Source organism: Stegostoma tigrinum, chromosome 14 (assembly GCF_030684315.1).
Source record: "Stegostoma tigrinum isolate sSteTig4 chromosome 14, sSteTig4.hap1, whole genome shotgun sequence".
Lineage (NCBI taxonomy): Eukaryota > Metazoa > Chordata > Chondrichthyes > Orectolobiformes > Stegostomatidae > Stegostoma > Stegostoma tigrinum.
The window spans coordinates 36,762,581-36,783,665 of NC_081367.1; the positions used below are offsets into that span (position 1 = coordinate 36,762,581).

The following is a 21,085-nucleotide window of genomic DNA, read 5'->3' on the forward strand; positions in this document are numbered from 1 at the left end:
TAATAAGGTACCTGATCAATGTTTTGGGAAAGCAGGAATTGAATCCCAACAAAAATGTAAGAATTAACAAAAAAGTAATTACTGCTTCATATAATTATGAAGACTGCGTACTTGTATTTCAGAGTATAGAGGTGCAATCCTAGTCATGCCATCACGCTCAATGTGGCTGTTCTATGCTCTGGAGTTAGGAAATCCAGATTTAATAAAACTCAAAGCAGATACATTAAAAGCTTTTCCAACCTTTGCCTACAAAGTTAAGATCTGCTAAACAATTCAAATTTTGGAATCATCTTTTACCATTAGAAAACACAACTTTAAGTGATAGACAACAGCCAGAATTTTGCAGTACACAGCAAATAAGTGGTACTTGTTGTTTATTACTCCTGCGCTTCCCCTTGGAATTTCTCTGATGTTTACTTTGCAGTTTATGATCATCAATTACAACAGTGCAGCACCCTCTACAGAGGACCTGGCACTCTGTGAACAGGGAAAGCAGTAATGTGCCTCCTGAGGCAATCATCATGAACGATCCTTTTGGAGGCACACAAAATCAAAACCAGGAAATGTATATAATAATTAGATTAGATTAGATTCCCTACACCATCTCCAGAAATATGTTCGGAAAACAAATTAGAGAGAAAAAGAAATATGGTTTTGAGAGATAACAGACAGTAAAAGAAACACAGTAAGAATTTTTTGACTTCATTCACACACCAACAATAATTAAAATCTCAAAAAAAAAATGCTCAGTACTTGTAAAAGTAATTTTTAACATTAGAGAAGCTGGCCGAAAATAATTTTTCACAATGTCAGAAATGCACTTGTATGCTTGAGTAGATAAGACCTGACTTTTGATTGCGTATTTAGTGGACATCTGGTATGTGCCACAACTTCATGCCCTTCACATGTTTGAATGACAAATTTTTTGGAGAGCTTGTGTAACAACATTTGAGGAGGAGCAGGGCAATTCAGATTGTAATATCCTGACTTCCATATTTAAGTACCCATATAACTGCCACTGGAGGATACTATTAAGTTTTCCTCAGTAATTTTCCCTTAATGATACAGTCGTCATTATTCCTGCTGCAAAATCTGAGCCATCCAGTATTTGATCCTTTTGTACTAGCAAATGGATGTAGGAAGAATAAACTTGCCATTTATAAAATGTTCTGACATTAGATTTAAGTACCTGTACTGTATTTTGGGTTATCAATTGCATTGATGTTTTTGGTCACCTGAAGTGAAAAAATCTTCATGTAAATAAGTTCATATGCCTGTTAGTTTGATTTTGACACACTTGAATTCAAGATTTCTAATGATTGCAGTTGTTTTATGAAGAAAAACCAGGCAAAAAACTATTTAAAAGAATTTGCATTTATTTATTGCACATTTCCACTTTTCCCCAGGATGTACCGAAGTGGTAAATGTTTACATCTTGAAATTAAATCAATGTTCTTTTAATCAACAAGACAACCAGTTTTTACAGTGAGATCCCAAAGATGATCCCTCTCTGATGAAGGGTCTAGGCCCGAAACGTCAGCTTTTGTGCTCCTGAGATGCTGCTTGGCCTGCTGTGTTCATCCAGCTCCACACTTTGTTATCTGAGATCCCAAAGATGTTGTCTTTTCACCACTGGAATGCAGAAGGCAATCATCAGACTCCATTTAGTCTCCTCCCAATCATTTATTTTTATCCGATGAATCCTTTCTCTGATGATCCTCCTCCTGGTTACAGTCTGGCCTCCTAAAGTAGCAACAACATTGCTTAGCTTAATTTTAATTCTGACCAAAAAGTGCCTTTTTAGACTGCCTTGAAAACCCTGCATTAATCCACTGTAACCCTTTTTTTAAATATTTTCTCATCGGCCTGTTCAGAGATATTATTATGCATCTCTGAAACAGTTGGGATTTGAACCCAGGGCTCCTGATACACAGTAGCCCTGTAATCCTTTGTTCTCTTTCCCAGTCAACATATATAACATGCTGTCTACCTTGTTCGCTTGTTGTTATCTTAATGGTTTAATAGTTCTTCACATTGGATTGCATCAGCCATTTGTAGAATGGTTATCTAAATATTCAATCCCACCTGAATCTGATTTGATTTGCTTCTGTATTTGCTCTCTGTCCTATTTTGGTATCATCTGTAACAGTCACATAGAAGTATGTAGAACGTAGAACTGGAAAAATCTTTGATTTATGTTATGGCTTTGAGGGTGGGGGATGCTGCCATAATGGTTTTGGCAAATTACTGCAGTGATCCTGTAGACATTATCCACTCTAACCATGGTATGCAGTTGAATATTTAGGCCAATAGATGAAGGGCCAGTCCAGAAGACTGCTTTGTCCTGAGTGGTGTTGAGCTTCTTGAGTGATGTTGGAACACCCATCCAAGCAAGTCAAGAGTATTCCATAACACATTTGATTTGCGCATGTGAAAGTATATTGCATTTTACTCTGTTGTAAAATTGTATTTAATGGTGCCTTATATTTGGTTCTTCCTATGGAAGGAGAAAAAGATAAATCTAAAAATATGAAGAGTGTTACATATAATGTGGTAAGGAATTCAAAATAAAACCTGGATGGTAGGACAAGAGAAAGCAGACCTAAATTGCAAGAGAATCAGGGAACGTCCATTCTAGGGAAGGATCACTGAACCTGAAACATTAAGACCATAAGACATAGGAGCAGAAATTAGGCATTTGGCCCATCGGGTCTGCTCCGCCATTCAATCATGGCTGATAATTTCCTCAACCCCATTCTCCCGCTTTCTCCTCATAGGTTCTTGATTATCAAGGGTTATCTATCTCAGTCTTAAATGTACCCAATGACCTGGCCTCCACAGCCTTCTGTGGCAGTGAATTCCAAAGATTCACCACTCTCTGGCTGAAGAAGTTTCCCCGTAACTCCATTCTAAAAGGTCTTCCCATTACTCTAAGGCTGTGCCCTCGGGTCCTAGTCTCTCCTGCCAATGGAAGCATCTTCCCAACGTCCACTCTGTGCAGGTCATTCGGCATTCTGTAAGTTTCGATTAGGATCCCCTTATCTTTTCTAAACCCCAATGAGTATAGTCTCAGAATCCTCAAACATTCCTCCGATGTTAAGCTTTCCATTTCTGGGACAATTCTCGTGAACCTCCCCTAACCCACTCCAGGTCAAGTACACCCTTCCTGAGATATGGGGCCTTAGATATTAACTCTGATTTCTCTCCACAGTCGCTGCCAGACCTGCTTAGCTTTTCCATCACTTTCTGTTGTTGTTTCTGATTTCCAGCATCTGCAGTACTTTCAGTTTTTATCAGGGAATACATTGCTACTTAAAAGTAGTACATGCAGATTGAGCTTAAGTGTTGAAAATTGACTTGACAGGTTATAAGAGTTTGAGGGAATGTGAACATAAAATTGCTGTTCTGAAACATGAAGGAAAGAAACTGAGCATTCTGGGTGGACTAGAATTGTCCGATGATCTCACCTGTTCAGAATTATAGAAACTTTATTTTTTACTTTTTTGAAGTACTAGCATAAAATCTGAAAATAGTTTTCTAAATTATAGTTTATAAATCCACGGTGAACAACATTAACACATCTAGTGCCCCTCACACTGAGAAACGATTTCTATTTAAATTATTACATGATTTAGGCACACTTAATCAAATTCTGTATCTTTTACAGGAAATCTCAAGCCTTTGCTTCCATTAAATGTTCAGAATCAAGTCAATGCACTGCTCCCATACCATAAATTTGACCTCAGCTATGACCTGAACTGTGACAAAATATGTGCAGATTTCCAAGAAAATGTTGAATTCCATTTTTCACTTGGTTGGACTTCACTGGTCAGTCGTTTCCTGGGACCCAAGACTGCCCGTAGAGCTCTACTGGGACTTGGTGACCCAACTTTTCAGGTACACTGTTTGGTTTATATAGTATTGTAAAATATTTTCTGACAACTTCTCAGCTGGTGATTCAAAGGTTTAATTTTTTAAAAGTAATAGGTGTAATTTCATAAATTGTTTTTAAAAAAATTAATAATACTGTTGCATTTGGAAGCCATAGAAAATATTTTTGGAGGATGCATAATCATTATACTTGATTTTCATTTCCATTTTCTCTTGTTTTTACAACTTTTTCCTTCGCTATGAACCAAATACATCTATTATGCATTTTTGCACACCTAATTGCCCATGAGCAATTTATACTCTTTGTTTTAGGCCTTTGTATTTCAGTTCTAAATTTTAACTATTCAGCTAAAATCAAGACAGTACTATCCAAGAAATTATAAGTTTTGTATCTAATGCATATCTCAGTAATGTGTCACTCCTCAAAGATGTCCTGGCTGAAAATATAGTGTAGCTGTAGAGAATCGGATGTGATTGACTCAAACTAAAAGCCTGTTAATTTACTGATCAGATACTTGAGAGTGAACAAAACAAAAAAAAATTGCGAGACTGGTAGAAGAACTTAAGTGAGGAATGAAACATCATAAAATACGTGAGCAAATCATGTTTCAAGCATTCCTAATTTTTTGATGACCATTGTTGTCTAACCCCACTGTCTGCATTCATCAAAAAACTGAAGTTTATGACGAAATTGAAATTGTGAAGGGGCTAAAGACTAAAGTTCTGTTCTTCCAGATCTTTTAAGACTTGCTCTGGCCACATATATCTCTGTACGATGGACTTACTCATTCCAAAGATCTGTACTCCTTAGTACTGATTTGAGGTCTTTGCACAGATGGACTTACTCATTCCAAAGATCTGTACTCCTTAGTACTGATTTGAGGTCTTTGTACATGTGGATGTTGATGTTCTGGCTGTGACTGCTCATTCCTTAAAAGTTTACATTGATTAGATTTTATTGCATTTTAAGAATTGACATATTCAGTAATCTGTCCTGGAGTCTTGTCAAGAATATTTTAAAAGATGGAATCAATGCAGTGTTTTCCCTTAGATTTTTATATGGTAGTTGTTTTATTGAAAACACATTTGAGTGATGTTTTAGCAGTATTACAGAAAAAGGTAAAGAAAGCTAATACACCCAATTCTCAATTTGCGTCCGGAACTGCATACAATACAGGGTTAATAGGGCGGACACCAGAACTTTGGCAGTGGAATAATTTTTAAATTGTGACTTTCTAAAACAGCAGATCTTCTAGTAACATAAGTGTACGTCTGTTTTGTGTTTTCAGTATCACACAGTAAAGTATTCAAACACACACTCTAATATGGATAGCGTAACATACTACAATTGACACAGGAGCCAGAATGTCCAAGGGCCCTGATTGTTCAATCATGAATAAAAGAAAGCTTAGGAACTAAATATCCAAGGAATACATCCTATTTAGAAGATAGGCAGGTGGGCCGAGGGGGTGGGGTTGCCTTATTAGTGAGAAAAGAAATTAAATCAAGAGGAAGAAACAAAGTAGGGTCGGATGGTGGAGATTCTGTGTGGGTAGAATTGATGAACCACAAAGGTTTAAAAAAAACCGTAGTTGGGGTTATGTACAGCGTCCAAACAGTAGTCAGGAGCTGGGGCGCAAGATGTACCAGGAGATAGAAAGGGTGTGTGAGAAAGGCAAAGTCACAGTGATCATGGGGAATTCAATATGCAGGAAGACTGGGAAAATCATGTTGGTAGTGGATTGCAAAAAAAGTAATTTGTGGAATGTCTATGAGATGGCTTTTTGGAGCAGCTTGTGGTAGAGCCCACTAGGGAACAGACAATACTGGACTTAGTGTTATGCAATGAAGCAGACTTGATAAGGGACTTAAGGTAAAGGAACCCTTAAGAGGCAGTGATCATAAGATGATAGAAATTACTCTGCAATTTGAGTGGGAGAAGATAGAATCAGAGGTTACAGTATTAAAGCTGAATAAAGGTGACTACAGAGGTATGAAGGACGAGCCGGGCAGAATTGACTAGAAGAAGAGCCTAGCAATGGTAGGATTTTGTGGAGTATTTCAGGAGATGCAGGAAAATTTCATTAGTAGGAAAAAGAAGCATGGTACAGGGAGGATGAGACAACCATGGCTGACTAAGGAAGTTAGGGATAGCATAAAAGCAAAAGAGAAAGCATATAATGTGGCGAAGGGCAGTGGGAAACAAGAGGACTGGAAAGCTTAGAAATACCAACAGAGAACAACAAAAAAGTAAATAAGGACGGAGAGGATTAAATATGAGGCTAAGCTAGCCAGTAATATAAATGAAGACTTGTAAGAGTTTCTTAAGATATGTAAAGGGAAAAAGAGGAGCAAAAGTGGACATGGGACCATTGGAAAATGACAGTAGAGAGATAGTAGTGGGGAACAAGGAAATGGCTGAGGAACTGACTAATTACTTCACATCAATCTTTGCAGTAGAAGACGCGAGTAATCTACCAAAAATTCAAGAGAGTCAGGGGGCAGAGCTGAGAATGGTAGCCATCACCAAGGAAAAGGTGCTAGTAAAACTGATTGGCCTGAAGGTGAACAAATCACCTGGACCAGTTGGACTACACCCTAGAGTTCTAAAGAAAATAGCTAAAGAGATAGGGGAAGCGTTAGTGGTGATCTTTCAGGAATCACTAGAATCAGGGAGGGTTCCAGAGGACTGGAAAATTGCTAACGTGACATCCCTGTTTAAAAAGGGAGTAAGGCAAAAGATGAAGAATTACAGGCCGATTAGCCTAACCTCAGTCGTGGGCAGGATTTTGGAATCCATTGTAAAGGATGAGATCTCTGAATATTTGGAACTGTATAGTGAAATAGGGCAAAGTCAGCATGGTTTCGTTAATGGGAGGTCATGCCTGACAAATCTGCTAGAATTCTTTGAGGAAGTAACGAGCAGGGTAGTCCAAGGAGAGCCAATGGATATTATCTACCTGGACTTCAAGGTGCCATACTGGAGGATGCTGAGTAAGATAAGGGCCCATGGTAGGTGGAGAAACAGGTGGTATTGAGGAGGTGGCGAGGCTACAGAAGGACTTGGACAGGTTAGGACAGTGGGCAAAAACGTGGCAGATGGACTACAACTTGGGTAAGTGTGAGGCTATGCACTTTGGTAAGAAGAACAAAAGGATGGACTATTTTCTAAATGAGGCGAAAATTCGGAAGTCTGAAGTGCAGAGAAATTTGGGAGTTCTAGTCCAGGATTCTCTCAAGGTAAACTTGCAGGTTGAATCAGTGGTCAGGAAGGCAAATGCAATTTTGGCATTTACTTTGAAAGGACTTGAACATAAAAGCAGGGATATACTACTGAGGTTTTTTAAGGTGCTGGTCAGGCCACGTTTGAAGTATTGTGTGCAGTTTTGGGCCCCGTATCTTGCCCTGGAGTAGGTTCAAAGGAGGTTCATGAGAATGGTCCCAGAAATGGAAAGCTTAACATATGAGGACTCTGGGACTATACCCATTGGAGTTTAGAAGGTTGAGGGAGGATCTAATTGAAACCTTGAAAATACTGAATGGCCTGGACAAAGAGAATGTTGGGAAGATGCTTCCATAGGACCCAAAGACATAGCCTTGGAGTAAAGGGAAGACCTCTTAGAACGGAGATAAGGAGTAACGTCTTGATTGGTGAATTATGGAATTCATTGCCACAGAGGGCTATGGAGGCCAGGTCATTGAGTACATTTAAGACTGAGATAGACATGTTCTTGATTATCTGGGAATCACAGATTATGGGGAGAAAGCAGAAGAATGGGGTTAAGGAACTTATCAGCCATGACTGAATGGTGGAGAAGACTCGGTGGGCTGAAAGGAGCAGAAATTAGGCCAATGTCTTATGGTCTTTAGGTTTATGATTTTCCACACAAAAAATAACTAAAGTCTGGTCCACTGGGTATTCATTTAACTGTATTTAGACTTGGTGTTGGTAAAAGGCTGCAGTTTGCAAACCCAAACTGAGATGAGACCCCAATCCATCCTTCTATCCAATCTACCCTGCCCATTTAACCAGGTTTACATTCAGTTCAATTTTTCTCTCCCCTTTGTGATTCAAATCAAGCCATTGAAATATAGTCTGTAAATTTCAAATCTTGTTCCATTGTCTTTTCTGAACTGAACACTGCAGGAAGCCTTTATTTTCTAATGTATGGAATAATCATGCACTTGTGAGTAAAACAAGACATGAAAATTTCTTGACACTTCAGCACATTAATGCTTCTTGACTGATACGAAAATTCCAAGACAGCCATGTCAGGTCAGCAGTGTCCTTTTTAATACATTTCTTAGTCCATCAAAGTCTCTGGTATTAAAATCAAATGATGAAATTTGAGTACTGATGGTCAGTTTTCACCAATTATCAGATACTTTTGTTGAGTGGAAATTCTGTAATACCATTTTTTGTTTGTGGATCAGCTGTGATCCCAGTAGTTTTGGATAATGTGCCCAAAAAAATTGATGTTTTGTTTTATAAGTAGACACTTCTGATTCTGTATTACACCTGCATTCCATGAATTTCTTAACTGTTTTCACTCCTTGGTCATGTTCTTCTTTTGTAGATCCATTAATTAATGTCATTCATGTGGCAAGTTACACAGTCAGTACTTTCCAATGTCTTGCATTTGTTTTATTGACTCATGGGACATGGCCGTCATTGGCTGGCCAGCAATTATTGCTTTTCCCTGGTTGCTCTTCAGAAGTTGTGGTGAGCTGTCTTCTTGAACTGCTGCAATCCATTATAGGTAGACCCACAATGCCTTGAGGGAGGGAATTCCAGGATTTTGACACTGCAACATTGAAGGAGCCGTGAAATATTTCCAAGTCAGGATGGTGAGTGGCTTGGAGGGCAACTTGTAGTTGGTGGTGTTCTCATGTATCTCTCTTGTTCCAGATGTGGTCATCATGAACCACAGTTGGGTCCAGCAACTCTCACAACATGCAGTTACAACACATGGCCTAGTCTCTCTTTCATATTACTTAGTTCTTAATTTGATTTTTAAAAATGTCATGCTGGTCTTTTAGTTTGTAACGTCTAAATATTTGCCCTTTTCATCTTCAATTGGAAAGTAACCTGCAATAGACAGTCAAATTAGTAGCTATCACCAACCGATGAACCTGCAGTTCAACTGTGGTGTCGTTCTTCTCTGCTGTGCCCCTGGTTTTGTGCCTCAGTTTATCCTCTTTTAAGAAAGCACCTTGCAAACTATGAACCAAAAAAGAAAGCAAAAAGCAAGCCCTCTCCTCTGTACCAAAATCCCACAGTTTCTCCAAAATCTCTGAACTACATGCTTGCTCAGGCAGTGTCTCACTCTGGATGTGATCCCTCCTTCCTGACTGTGAATTAAATTAGCTTTATTGTTACATGTCAAATGAGTACAGTGAAAACTTTACAGGTCGCCATTGACCACTGGTTGCCATCACACTCTGCATTGGGCTGCTGTGCCACGCTCCTACTGGGCCACCACAGTCCTTGCTTTGGGCCACTGGTAGCTCACATCCCTGCTGATCCCAATTTGGAGGCCAGAGCCAGGTGTCCAAAGCTGAGAAAAGGGAAGAGAGAGGGAGAAAGAAAAAGGAAGAAAAAGAAGAGACAGAGCAGAGGACCGCCGGCTAGAGTGTCCTACTTTGCCGCTATCTTACCAGACTTTGCAAAGATTACTCATCTAAATAGTAAACCAGTTAGGTTTGTTTTTACAATTATTGACATTGGTTATACTTAGACTACCGTTTTAATTCAAGACTTTTATTGAATTCAGATTTCACAATCTACAATGGTGAGATTAAAACCCATGTACCTAGCATACTAAGCCTAGGTTCTGAATTGCTAGTTCAGGGATTTGTAGGTGTTGGACAGGCATTTGAGAGCCATGAGGTGAGTTATTCGCTGCAACATTCATGGAATCACAGAATTCCTACAGTGTGGAAGCAGGCTATTTGGCCCATCAAGTCTACACCAACCTTGTGAAGAGCATCCCACCCAGACCCACCCTTCCTCGTAACCCTGCAATTTCCACAGCTAATCCATCTAATCTACATAATCCTGAATGAGCAGTTTAGCAAGGCCAATCTATTTGTCTTGGATATCTTTAGACTTTGGGAGGAAATCCTCACAGACACGGTGAGGACAGGCAAACGACACACAGACAGGTGCCTGAGGCTGGAATTGAACCCAGATCCCTGGTGCTGTGAGGCAACAGTGCTGACCACTGAGCCACTGTGCCGCCAGCTAGCCACTGGCCTGCTGTTGTAGCCAGTATTTATGTGGCAAGTTCAGCTGAGTTACTGGTCAATGGTATTTCCTAGGATGATGTTAGTGGAGGATTCAGTGATGGTAATACAATTGAATGTCATGGGATGATTAGGTGTTATTTGCTACTTGTTAGCCCACGCCTATATATTGTTTGGGTTTTGTTGCATTTGAACATGGAGTGCTTCTGTATCTAAGGAGTTGTCAGTGATGTTGATCATCAGTGAACATTTGCACTTCTGTCCTTATGATGAGGAAAGGCCATTGATGAAGCAGCCAAAGATGGTTGGGCCTAAGACACTACCCTGAGGAGATGTTCTACAGCTGATACAACTTCCATAAACCATAACCATCTGCCTATGTGCTAGGTATGATTTCAACAAGCAGAGAGTTTACCCATAATTTCCATCTATTCTAGTTTTAATCGGGCTGCCTGACACTACACTTGGTCAAATATGGCCTTGATGTCAAGCGATGTCACTCTAACATTCACTTCTGGAATTCAGCTGTTTTGTCCATGTTTGAACCAAAGCTATAATGAAGTCAAGAGCTGATGGCCCTGGCAGAACCCAAACCGAGCATCTGCTGGTAGTTGATTGCTCAACAGGTGTTGCTTTATAGAACTGTAGATGACACTTCCTATCACTTTACTAATGATCAAGAGTAGACTAATGGGGTGAAAATTGGCTGTGTTGAATTTGCTTTGCTTTGTGTGTATTTCTGAGCAATTTTAACAATTCTGATTTTCTAAGTTTCTACATTGTCAGTGAGATGCCATTGTTGTAGCTGTATTAGAACACCTTGGCTTCGGATGCGTCAGGTTCTGAAGACTTGTGCTGCAGTACTTTTGCCAGAATGTAGTCAGGGGCCTGTAACTTTGAATGTTCCCTGAAAAATTTCTGGCTCAGACTTGATTCTAAAAGATAATCTGTTTAAAAAGGTTGACAGTGCACAAAAAATGTAACAAGTGTAGTTATAGTAGGAACTGCCGATGCTGGAGGATCTGAGATAACAAGGTGTAGAGCTAGATGAACACAGCAGGCCAAGCAGTATCAGAGGAGCAGGAAGGCTGATGTTTCAGGTCTGGGCCCTTAGAAACATCTGAAGAAACATTTTCTGAAGAAGGGTCCAGACCCGAAACGTCAGTTTTCCTGCTCCTCTGCTGCTGCTTGGCCTGCTGTGTTTATCCAGCTCTACACCTTGTTGTCAGACGTGTAGTTAGTCTTCTGGAGTCTTCATCTCGAGGTAATTGACAAAATCCACTGTTAGTGTCAGTTTGGTACACAGGGTACTCTTGCCTGGATTTGCTAGACTTTGATCCGTTAGAACTTTGGGTGATTCTCTTATTTCCCTACTTTATTTAACTGATTTAAATCTGCACAGATACTTATCAAAGCATTTTAGCTTTGGGACGCAACCTTACCTGAACACAATCTTGTTGGCAAAGTATCTAGTGAAATTGCTGCTTATCATAGTGTATTTTTTTATTTCCTCAACTTTCTTCAAGAATGCATGAGCCCCTTCTCTCAATGTATTAGTAAATGTTGTGTCACCTATTTTTGGTATGAATAAGAGAGGAGCTGAATATCATTTTAAAGAATAACAACAACGGAAAGCTACAGAACAGAGGGATTTTTGAAAGTCCTTGTTAGTGAATCACAAGTAGCTAACATTCAAGTTCAGTGGGTAATAGGGAAGGTAAATTGGATACTTTTTGGCCTTTATTTCAAAGCGAATGGAGTAGAAAAGTAGTGAATAGGGCTAAAACTATACAATGCACTCATATGATCACAGCTGGAATACAGTGAATAGTTTTGAGCCCTTTATCTAAGGAGAGATATGCAGGGTTTGGATGCAGTTCAGAGAAGGTTCACAAGGCTGACACCATGTGTGGAGGGACTGTCTTATCAGGAGAGGTTAAGTAATTTGAGTTTGTACATGTTGGAAGATAGAAGAATTCGCGCTGACCATATTGAAACATACAAAATTGGAGGACTTAATAGGTAGAGCTAGAAAATTGTTTAAAAAGAAAACAAAGAACTACTGATGCTGAAAATCAAACAAAAATAGGAATGTCTGGAGAAGCTCAGCAGATCTGGCAGCACCTGTGGAGAGAAAACAAAGCTAACATTTCAGGACTAGTGACCCTTCAGAAAGTTGGTTACTCTCGTGGGAGAGTCCAGGACCAGAAGGCAAAATCTCAGAATAAGGGGTCGCACATCTAAGACCAAGGATGAGGACGAATTTCTTTTCTCAGAGGGTTGTGAATCTATAAAATTCTTTACCACAGTGTGCTGTTGAGGCTGGATCAATAGTGTATTGAAACCTGAGGTATACAGATTTTTAATCGTTATGGGAAAAATGCAGGAAAGTGAAGATGGGGATTATCAGATCAGCTGTGTTCCATTGAATGGTGGCGCTGACTCAGGGGGCTGATTGGCCAATTTCTGCTCCAATGTCTTATGGCCTTAGATGGTGGGATAAGAGGACTGGCAAGGAGTGGTAGGAAATTTGATTTTAATACTTTTCAGGAGTGGAATTAAACATTTCTACATACAGCACAGCACAAGTTTAGAATTCCACACTCACTATATTGGCACAGTCCTGGCAGGAATAATGTGTTGTAAACCGCATAAATCCTGCCTCATATTTTAAGAATCATCATAAATGTGGAAAATTGCCAACTGATGTGATCATAGATCAATGTTTTAACAAAGATCTGTAGCTTGGGTTGCAGTTGGAGTTGTCGGTTGGTTTACTGAGCTGACTGGTTTTCTTGTCCCTTCTCGGTGACATCGTCGGTGCTATGTAGCCTCCGTTAAAGCGCTGGTGTTCTGGCCTGGTCTGTCATGGTAGGCAGTCTTGTTTCTGGTTTTGCACTGTAGTGGCACGTAGATGCGGTCTATTTCAACCTGTTTGTTAATTGCTTCGGTGGTGAAAACCAGGGCTCCAGGTAATCTTGTGCTTGTCTTTGTCTCGCTTGTCCTAGTACTGTAACTTTGTCCCAGTTAAATTGATGTCCTCCTATGTCAAAGTGTATTGAAATCAGGGACAGTTGGTTGTGCCTTTTGCTGCAAGTTGGTATTCATGTATCCTGGCGGTGAGTTGCCTGCCCATCTATCCTATATAGTGTTTCTAGCATTTGCTGCATGGTATTTTATATGTTACATTTATTCTGCTCATTGAGTACTGACCAAGCGTGTGTTAGTTTGTGTGATATTCTTATTTCTAAGATGTTGCGGGAATCTTCTAGTCAGTTCTCATGCGTTTCTAACATAGGGTAGGGTGGCCATTGTGGTGGGAGGGTACGGTGTCTTCTTTGCGTTGTTTGTTTCCCACACATTGACAGACAAAGCTGTTAGGTTAACCATTGTTTGCAAAGACTCTGTACAAGTGTTCCTCTTCATTTTTGTGCAGTTTCAGGGTGTTGCGGTGAGTTATCGCTCATTTATATAGGGTCTTGACACCGCTCTGTGGATTCTGGAGTTGTTGCTGTTGTAATTCAGAATTTGGTCTGTGTGTAGTCTTTCTGTGCATATTGGTAAGGAATTCACCATTGTTCATTCATTCCACCATTATGTCCAGAAATGGGAGTTGATTGTTGTTCTGTTCTTCCCTGGTGAACATGCTGTTAATAAGGTGGTGTGTTTCTTCTAACTGCACTCATTTAATTATCATGAAGGTATCGTCCACGTATCTAACCTGTAGTTTAGGCTGGATCTGAGGGAGGGCTGTGCATTCCAGTCTTTGCATAACAGCTTCCGCTATGAGCCCCAAGCTGGGTGAACCCAGGGGTGTTCCATTAATTTGTTCATATACCTGGCTGTTGAAAACGAATTGTGTAGTAAGGCATTAGTCTAGTAATTTTAGCATGTTGTCCTTGCTGATGGTGTCATTGGAGGTTTGTGTTTTCAAATCGTCTAGTAATGTGGCCAGTGTTTCCTTTGCTAAGTTATGTTAATCAAGGTGAATAGTGCTATAACATCAGCGGATTGAATAGTGCTATAATGTCAAAGGATACCATCATTTCCTGCTTGTTGATTTTTATGTTCCTGATGTTGACCTGTGCTGAGTGTATGTAGTGGGTCGATCCATTTGGTGAGGTGTTTTAGTCTGTGTTATAACTCCTTGGTTAGCCTACGTTGGTGCGCCTGGCAAGGAAACAATGAATCTGAGGGGGATGTCAGGTTTGTGTACTCTGAGTAGTCTGTAGAATTAGGAGGGTGTTGCTCCATCAGGTTTCAATTTTAGGAAGTCTGTTCTCATCATTTGGCTTGCCCATTGTGATTTCTTTAGTGTACAAGTGATTCTGTTCCCTAACTGACTCCCTCTGTTGGGAAGTGCTGGTATTTGCAAGTAGTTTTTGTGCTTTTTCAGTGTAATCCGATTTGTTCATTTATAACTGTGTTTGCCAGTGAGATTATGATCCTGTCCTCCTTCAGTCCTTTGACAGCTTTTCTTATTGTGTTGAATCTGTTTGCCTGGCTTCTCCTATTCAGTTAGGAACTATGTAGGGAATAAGGATTGCACACAAACCAATAGCCACATTTCACCAGTTACTGTCAAAGACAAAAGACTCCATACCCACAATGAGCAAGACAAAGTGATGCAGCAATTGCTAGAAACACATAGGACAGTCGGGCAAGAACCTTGCCGCCAGGATACATGAATACCAAATTGTAGCAAAATGGCACCACCATCTGACCCTCATTTCATCATACTCCGACATTGAAGGACATCAATTTATTGGGGACAAAGTTACAGTAGTAGGACAAGCAAGATAAAGACTAGCATGAAAATTCCTGGAGACCTGGTTTTCAACCACCGATGCAATAAACAATCATGTTGAGATAGATCCCGTCTACATACCACCACAGTACAAAATTGAAAACGAGACTACCTACCATGACAGACCGGACCATTTAAATTCAGAGCAGGACAGAACAACAGCACTTCAACGGAGGCTACACAGCACTGATAATATCACCTAGAAGGGAGACAAGACAAGACATTCAGGTGAAAACCAGGCTGCTCGGCAAACCAGCCTACAACTCCCACTGTGACCATAGATAATAGATAAAAGAAACTCGTGCTAAGTTTCATCAGTGAACAAGAATCAAAATACATTTATTGTAATAAGCTTAACATCTAACGTGATAATAAGACAAATTATTAACTACTAATTCAAACATAAACTGTAAACTTAAACCTAAACACACGTTCTCACACATGACAGACAGGTTTATGAACTTTGTTTTTGCTTATGATGCTTTTGTTTTAAAGTGTTGCCATAGTCTTACCAGACCGTAAATCTGCTGTCTCATTAGACCAAACAACATTGATGGTAGTTTAACCTCAGGGTCACCATGCTGGAAGTGAGGCAGGAGATTGTGAAGCAGAGTCCTTCATGTTACCCTCAGCTGGTGCAGGAATTGAACCCACGCTATTGTTGTCACTGCATCACAAACCAGCTAACTGAGCTAAAGCAACCACCTAAATGGAAAGACAGGTGAAAAGTGCAGGTTCTTTGGATGAAAAGCCCACAAAAGGGCTGGAATAATGTGACTTTTCTCAAAGGCTTCTTTTGGTTTTTGAATTGATATCTTGTTGACTGTGACATTCCTCGATTCAGTAGCTGGTCAGTTGGACTTCAGTTTTGGCGTGATTTAGAAATTTTCTTTCTTTTGATAAAGGCTTTCAAGTGTTAATTATCTTTCAATTAAGCAAAGTGACAATGATCCAGTTTCTTTACAGGCTTTTTGAAGGTCTGTGTCTGAACAGCCCTTCTGGTCTGAAAAACTCATCAATCCAAGTCCTACTTCTGGGCAGAGATAGTTGGAACTGCAGATGCTGGAGAATCTGAGATAACAAGGTGTAGAGCTGGATGACGCAGCAGTCCAAGCAGCATCAGAGGAGCAGGAAGGCTGACGCTTCGGGTCTAGACCCTCTTCTCCCTTCTACTTCGGTCTTACTGTTTCTGTCATCCTCCACCACTCTTACCACTTGACGTACTCTATCAGTTTAGTCACCTTCCTAACCTCCTAACAAGCTTGTAAGGATCAGGTAATCTCTCTTTCAGAGGTTTATCCTATAATGGTAATACCATTAGCACTACATCTCCTGTTCAGAATGTTTCATATGGAGCTGAATAGTCTGCTCATATGCCTATATTTACTCATTTTTGCACATAATGTACAATGCAAATTTACATCTTCTGTAATCGCATATTATAGATTCCTCGACCTTTGTCTACAACACCACCAGTGACAAATGTACCTGCACTTGCTCAAGAAAACATGGCACAGGAAGAGCTGATGATCTCTCTAGTCACTGGACTTGCTTCTCTGACATCCAGGACTTCAGTGGGTGTTGTCATTATTGGAGGAGTGGTAAGTAGTTTCTTGCATAGTTTCTAAAATATCACAGGTTAGAACAAGTGTCTGTTATGGGCACAGGTGGTCTTAATGGCTTCCTTTTGTGCTGTATCATTCTATAATATCTGCAGTAGTAATAATTATTCCAGTTTGCTTGCACAAGCTGTGATTTGTATATCTGAACTTTACAGTTGGATTGCTGCTTTTTAAAATTATCAGAAATATTAGCAGGAATAGGCGATTAAACTCCTCTAATCTGCTGCAGCATTAAATGAGATAATGGCTCATCTGATGGTGGCCTTAAGTCCCATGAACTGCCTGCACCCCTCATCTCCACTCTCCAATAACCCTTATGTGCTTTGTTGATCTTAAATATGTTGAACTCAACCTTTAATATAGTCAGTGCTGTCTGTAGAAAAGAATTCTAAAGACCAGCAAGTCTCAGAAGAAGTTCCTCTTATCTGCCTGAAACGGAAGACTCCTCATTTTCAAACTGTTCTCAGTTGTGAACTTCCCCACAAGGGGATGTATGTTGTGTGTAAATTACCGCAAACAACCTTTAATCTGACTACTTATTAAGAAATCTTGCAGACCATCAAATACTAAAATAGTTATTTAAACTTTATTGCACAGCATAACCAAAAATAGGGCCCCTCAAATAAGCGAGTTAAGCCTCACAACCCTATTTGGCTATCCCCTGATTAGTGGTGGAGTTTAGCTATGATTCCAACGAACAGAGTCTTAAAACAGTTTTGTTTATGTAGCTTCAACTCCTCCTTTTTCAGCAAGTATAATTGCTTTCAGTTCCTGTGTAATAGTTTGTCCTTGTCCCTTAACAGTTTATTTTAGAAAGAGTTATTGATGATTCTTGCAATCCATGAACAGTTATTAAAGTTCTGAAGTTTACACTATCACAATCCTCTCAACATACGCCTGTCAAGCCCCTTCAGAAGCTTTTGTGATCTTCAGTAAGAGCACTTCTCTTTCTCCTAAAGTCTAATAAGAACAGGTCCCTCCTGTTTAACCTTTCTTCATAAAATTGCCCTTTACATTAACTTCAATAAAATGGAGAAGTGGTACCTTAAGCATCTGTATTTAACAACAAAACAACAGGATGTTTGAAGTTGCAATCTAAAGATGTGGGAATAGTCACTATGGCTCCATTTCCCCATTTATACGACTTGCCCTTACAGAAGCTCTACAGGGGATGTAACAAGACTCAGACTGGGGGGGGGTGGAAAAAATAGATTCAGCCCAAGATGGGCCTGATGCTTTTTCCCTCAGCTAGTATTTAATTGTGATGAACATTATCTCTGTCTGTTTATGTTTTGGAACATTTGATAGCAACTAACTCGTTAACAGACATATATCCACTTATATTGTAACGGTACAAAAAAGATGTTGGTAATTGTTGCCTTGGAAGAGACTACTTCAAAGATCAGAAATAGTTAATGAAAAATTATAAGATAGACAGACAATGCAGAGGTTTTACCCCAAACCTTTGCTCTGAGAAGCAGATAAAATTGAAATTGGTCCCTCATTTCTGGGTGAAGGTGCACCTTACCAGATTTACAGCAGTTTTTATTTAATGGTGTTGTTTTAAATTAATGTTTTCTCATGGTTTTCCCTTAGATTTTCAGAGCTGTGGGCTGGAGGCTTATAGCTATTGCTCTAAGTCTCTATGGTATATTGTACGTGTATGAGCGTTTAACATGGACAACAAAAGCAAAGGAGAGAGCTTTCAAGCGCCAGTTTGTGGACTATGCCACAGAGAAATTGCAGATGGTTGTTAGTTTCACAAGTGCAAATTGTAGCCATCAAGTAAATCAGTAAGTATCTTTTGCTATTGCTCTATGTTGCTTTCAGGCTGGAAGGACATTTGCCAGAAGATTACTTAGCTGCTGGTGTTTTTAAATGTTGGAGATCATGTCTGAAAACAAAATTACAGTAGGCTGAATGACTTTGGGTCTGTATCTGCTCCATCACTTTTATATGACTATTTACTTGAGTCATTTTTGAAAACTAAACTTTCAGTGAATGCTGACATTTGCGTTGTAACTTCAGATAAAAACGTACATAGGGAGGACTCCTTTTTTGAACGTGAGGCAAATTTTAATTGTCACTTAAACTAATATTGGCTAGATGTTACTTTTGATTTTTTTTGTAATAAATGCTCCTATTTCATCTAGATTTCAGTCAAAGAACATATTGTTAAATAGATTAAATATACCTCCTAATGCATTTTTTTTTTGCTCGGTTGTTTGATGTGCTTTCATGATTTACCCTGGAGAGTTTGAATTTGTTTCAGTAAGTAAAAGGAAAAACAGTAAAATAATGGCAAGCTAAATAGTAGGGGCTACCCACCAATTTGTATTATGTGGAACTTTGGTGCTTTGTCAGCAATCTCAATGTGACTTGATTTGCCTACAAATGCACTATGTTCAAAAAAAAGCAAAAACACAGTGATACAGTCCATATGTGAAGCTTATCTGTCTTTTCCGTTTGTTCACAGCTGAGTTCACTTGATAGAAAATAAGACTCATAATCCCAGGTTTGTGATTTCAAGACTGGCATTCCTGATAATGTTTTTCCTTGAATATTTTAAGAATATTTTATGCTCTTAAGTTGTTAATGGCTTGCTGGAGATAAAAATCTACCTGTCACTCAGGCATCTTGTATTCACTACAAGAGAAACAGTATTTCTTTAATTAATCATTTGTAAACTTTTCCCGAAATAAAACTCTCCATCACAAATAAAGGTCGATCTTAATTGTAAAGGAGACTATCATAAGTTACCAACTGACAAAAAAATGCACAATTCAATGACAGAAAGCAGAGCTGTATTTAAAAGTATCTCTCGCTTTAAACATTCACATGCTGACATTGCAGCTGCACATGTGCAGGAAGTGCTGCCTGTGGTGTTGCAACACAAATAAATAGCCTTCTCTCTCAAACCAGAGGCCTTGTAATAGGGTCCTCTTTTAAGTTGTGTAGCTAAAAAAGAATAAAGTTTGTCTGCTTCTTGGCTATCATCACTGCAGCTCTCCACTGGTTGCTAAGGCACGTTAACAACGGCTTCAAGACGCTACCCTATTGTGTTTCTGTACTGCTACCTAGCAAGTAATTTGAAACTTACTGAGAACCTGGAAAACAATAAATGAAAATTTGGTGATGTGATATATTAGACCTGCCAAACCGAAGGGGAGACAGGTAATACACTGATGTTCTCACCAGGTTATTAATCCAGAGGCCAGGGGCTAGGATGCTAGGGACACTGGTTCAAATATCACCATGGCAACTGGGTGGAATTTAAATTGAAGTAATAGAATTTGGAATTGAAAATGTTAACTATGCAAACCCATCAGCAGCGGTAATTCCTTGAGGAGAAGAACTCTGCCATCCTTACTGAGTCTGGTCTACATGTTCGTTCGTATCTTCACTTAGCATTTGAATGCATGTAAGTATTTTGTTGGGATGAAAGGTGTGACTCTTCCTGGTGTTCATAATGAGAGCTTTCTAGTTTTTCTTGTTTAATGTAATATGGTTCGTCTTTGTATTTCATATAATAAATTTTTTTTTGTTCCATGTACATTGAACATTTTCACAAGAATCTGCCAGACACTGATCTCCACACTAAACAAAAGGAAAACTAAACTACTGTCCTTCCCAAGCTACTCACTCTGGGACCTGACTTGTTCCCATTAACTGGGATCATAACACTTTACCTTTTGTCCTTTGTTCTTTCCTTCAGGGAAATGACTAGTACCTTTGCTCGACTATGCCAGCAGGTAGATGTTACTGAGAAAAACTTAGAAGAGGCAATAACCAGCCTTAATAAAAAGATTGCACTCCTAGAGTCTACACAAAACCGATCAAAGCTGCTGAGGTGATATATTGTTCATACTTTTCTTGTACTACTTAATTTCTGAACTGATTTTATTGTGAAACAAGTTTCAACTCATGCACGTTTATCCCATTATCTCAACTTTTTATCCAATTTTTAGTATAAATTATTATAATCTTTCTACTTTGCTAAAAACCCATCTAATCCAAAAAAGACAGGATTAACATACTAAAGCCTGTAGTAAATATTAGTAATTGATCTTTATGGACTTTTCAAAATCATGAATGTCCTAATGGACACTCGATACCTTGGAACATTTTTTCCATTAATTTACAGTCGGTAAGGAGTATGAATCTTGGCAAGATGGTTTTAGACCGGCATACTGAATTCAAAAGCATTTAATATTAGAATTGCTCAGAGGTTACAGCACACAAAATACCCCTTTCTCTGAATCTCTCAAATTCCAAGTAATGTTCACCTCCATTTATCAAGTGTACATGATCCTTGTAAAGGCTATGCATTGGGGCTTGAGCCAATACATAAATTACTTGTACAAATTCCTGACAAAGCTTAATGCACAGAATCCAGAGGGATATTCTGGAATTTCTGTATCGTACCTGAAGTGGTGTTTTCAGTCTTACAAGTCCAACATAATATCAGCACATTATAATCACAATGACAACATTTTCATGTATGTTCAAAGCATACAAT

At 39.2% G+C, this 21,085-nt stretch overlaps 1 protein-coding gene across 3 annotated transcripts in view; it reads left to right on the forward strand.

The window, feature by feature from the left end:
- LOC125457844 (mitofusin-2-like) overlaps nt 1–21,085 on the forward strand; it is a 69,877-nt gene that overhangs the window by 44,840 nt on the left and 3,952 nt on the right. For all 3 annotated transcript variants that reach the window (XM_048542522.2, XM_048542520.2, XM_048542521.2), the window contains exons 14-17: nt 3,668–3,897; nt 16,390–16,545; nt 18,163–18,359; nt 20,282–20,416. In XM_048542522.2, coding sequence (XP_048398479.1) covers nt 3,668–3,897; nt 16,390–16,545; nt 18,163–18,359; nt 20,282–20,416 — 718 coding nt within the window. The remainder of the gene's footprint in view (nt 1–3,667; nt 3,898–16,389; nt 16,546–18,162; nt 18,360–20,281; nt 20,417–21,085) is intronic.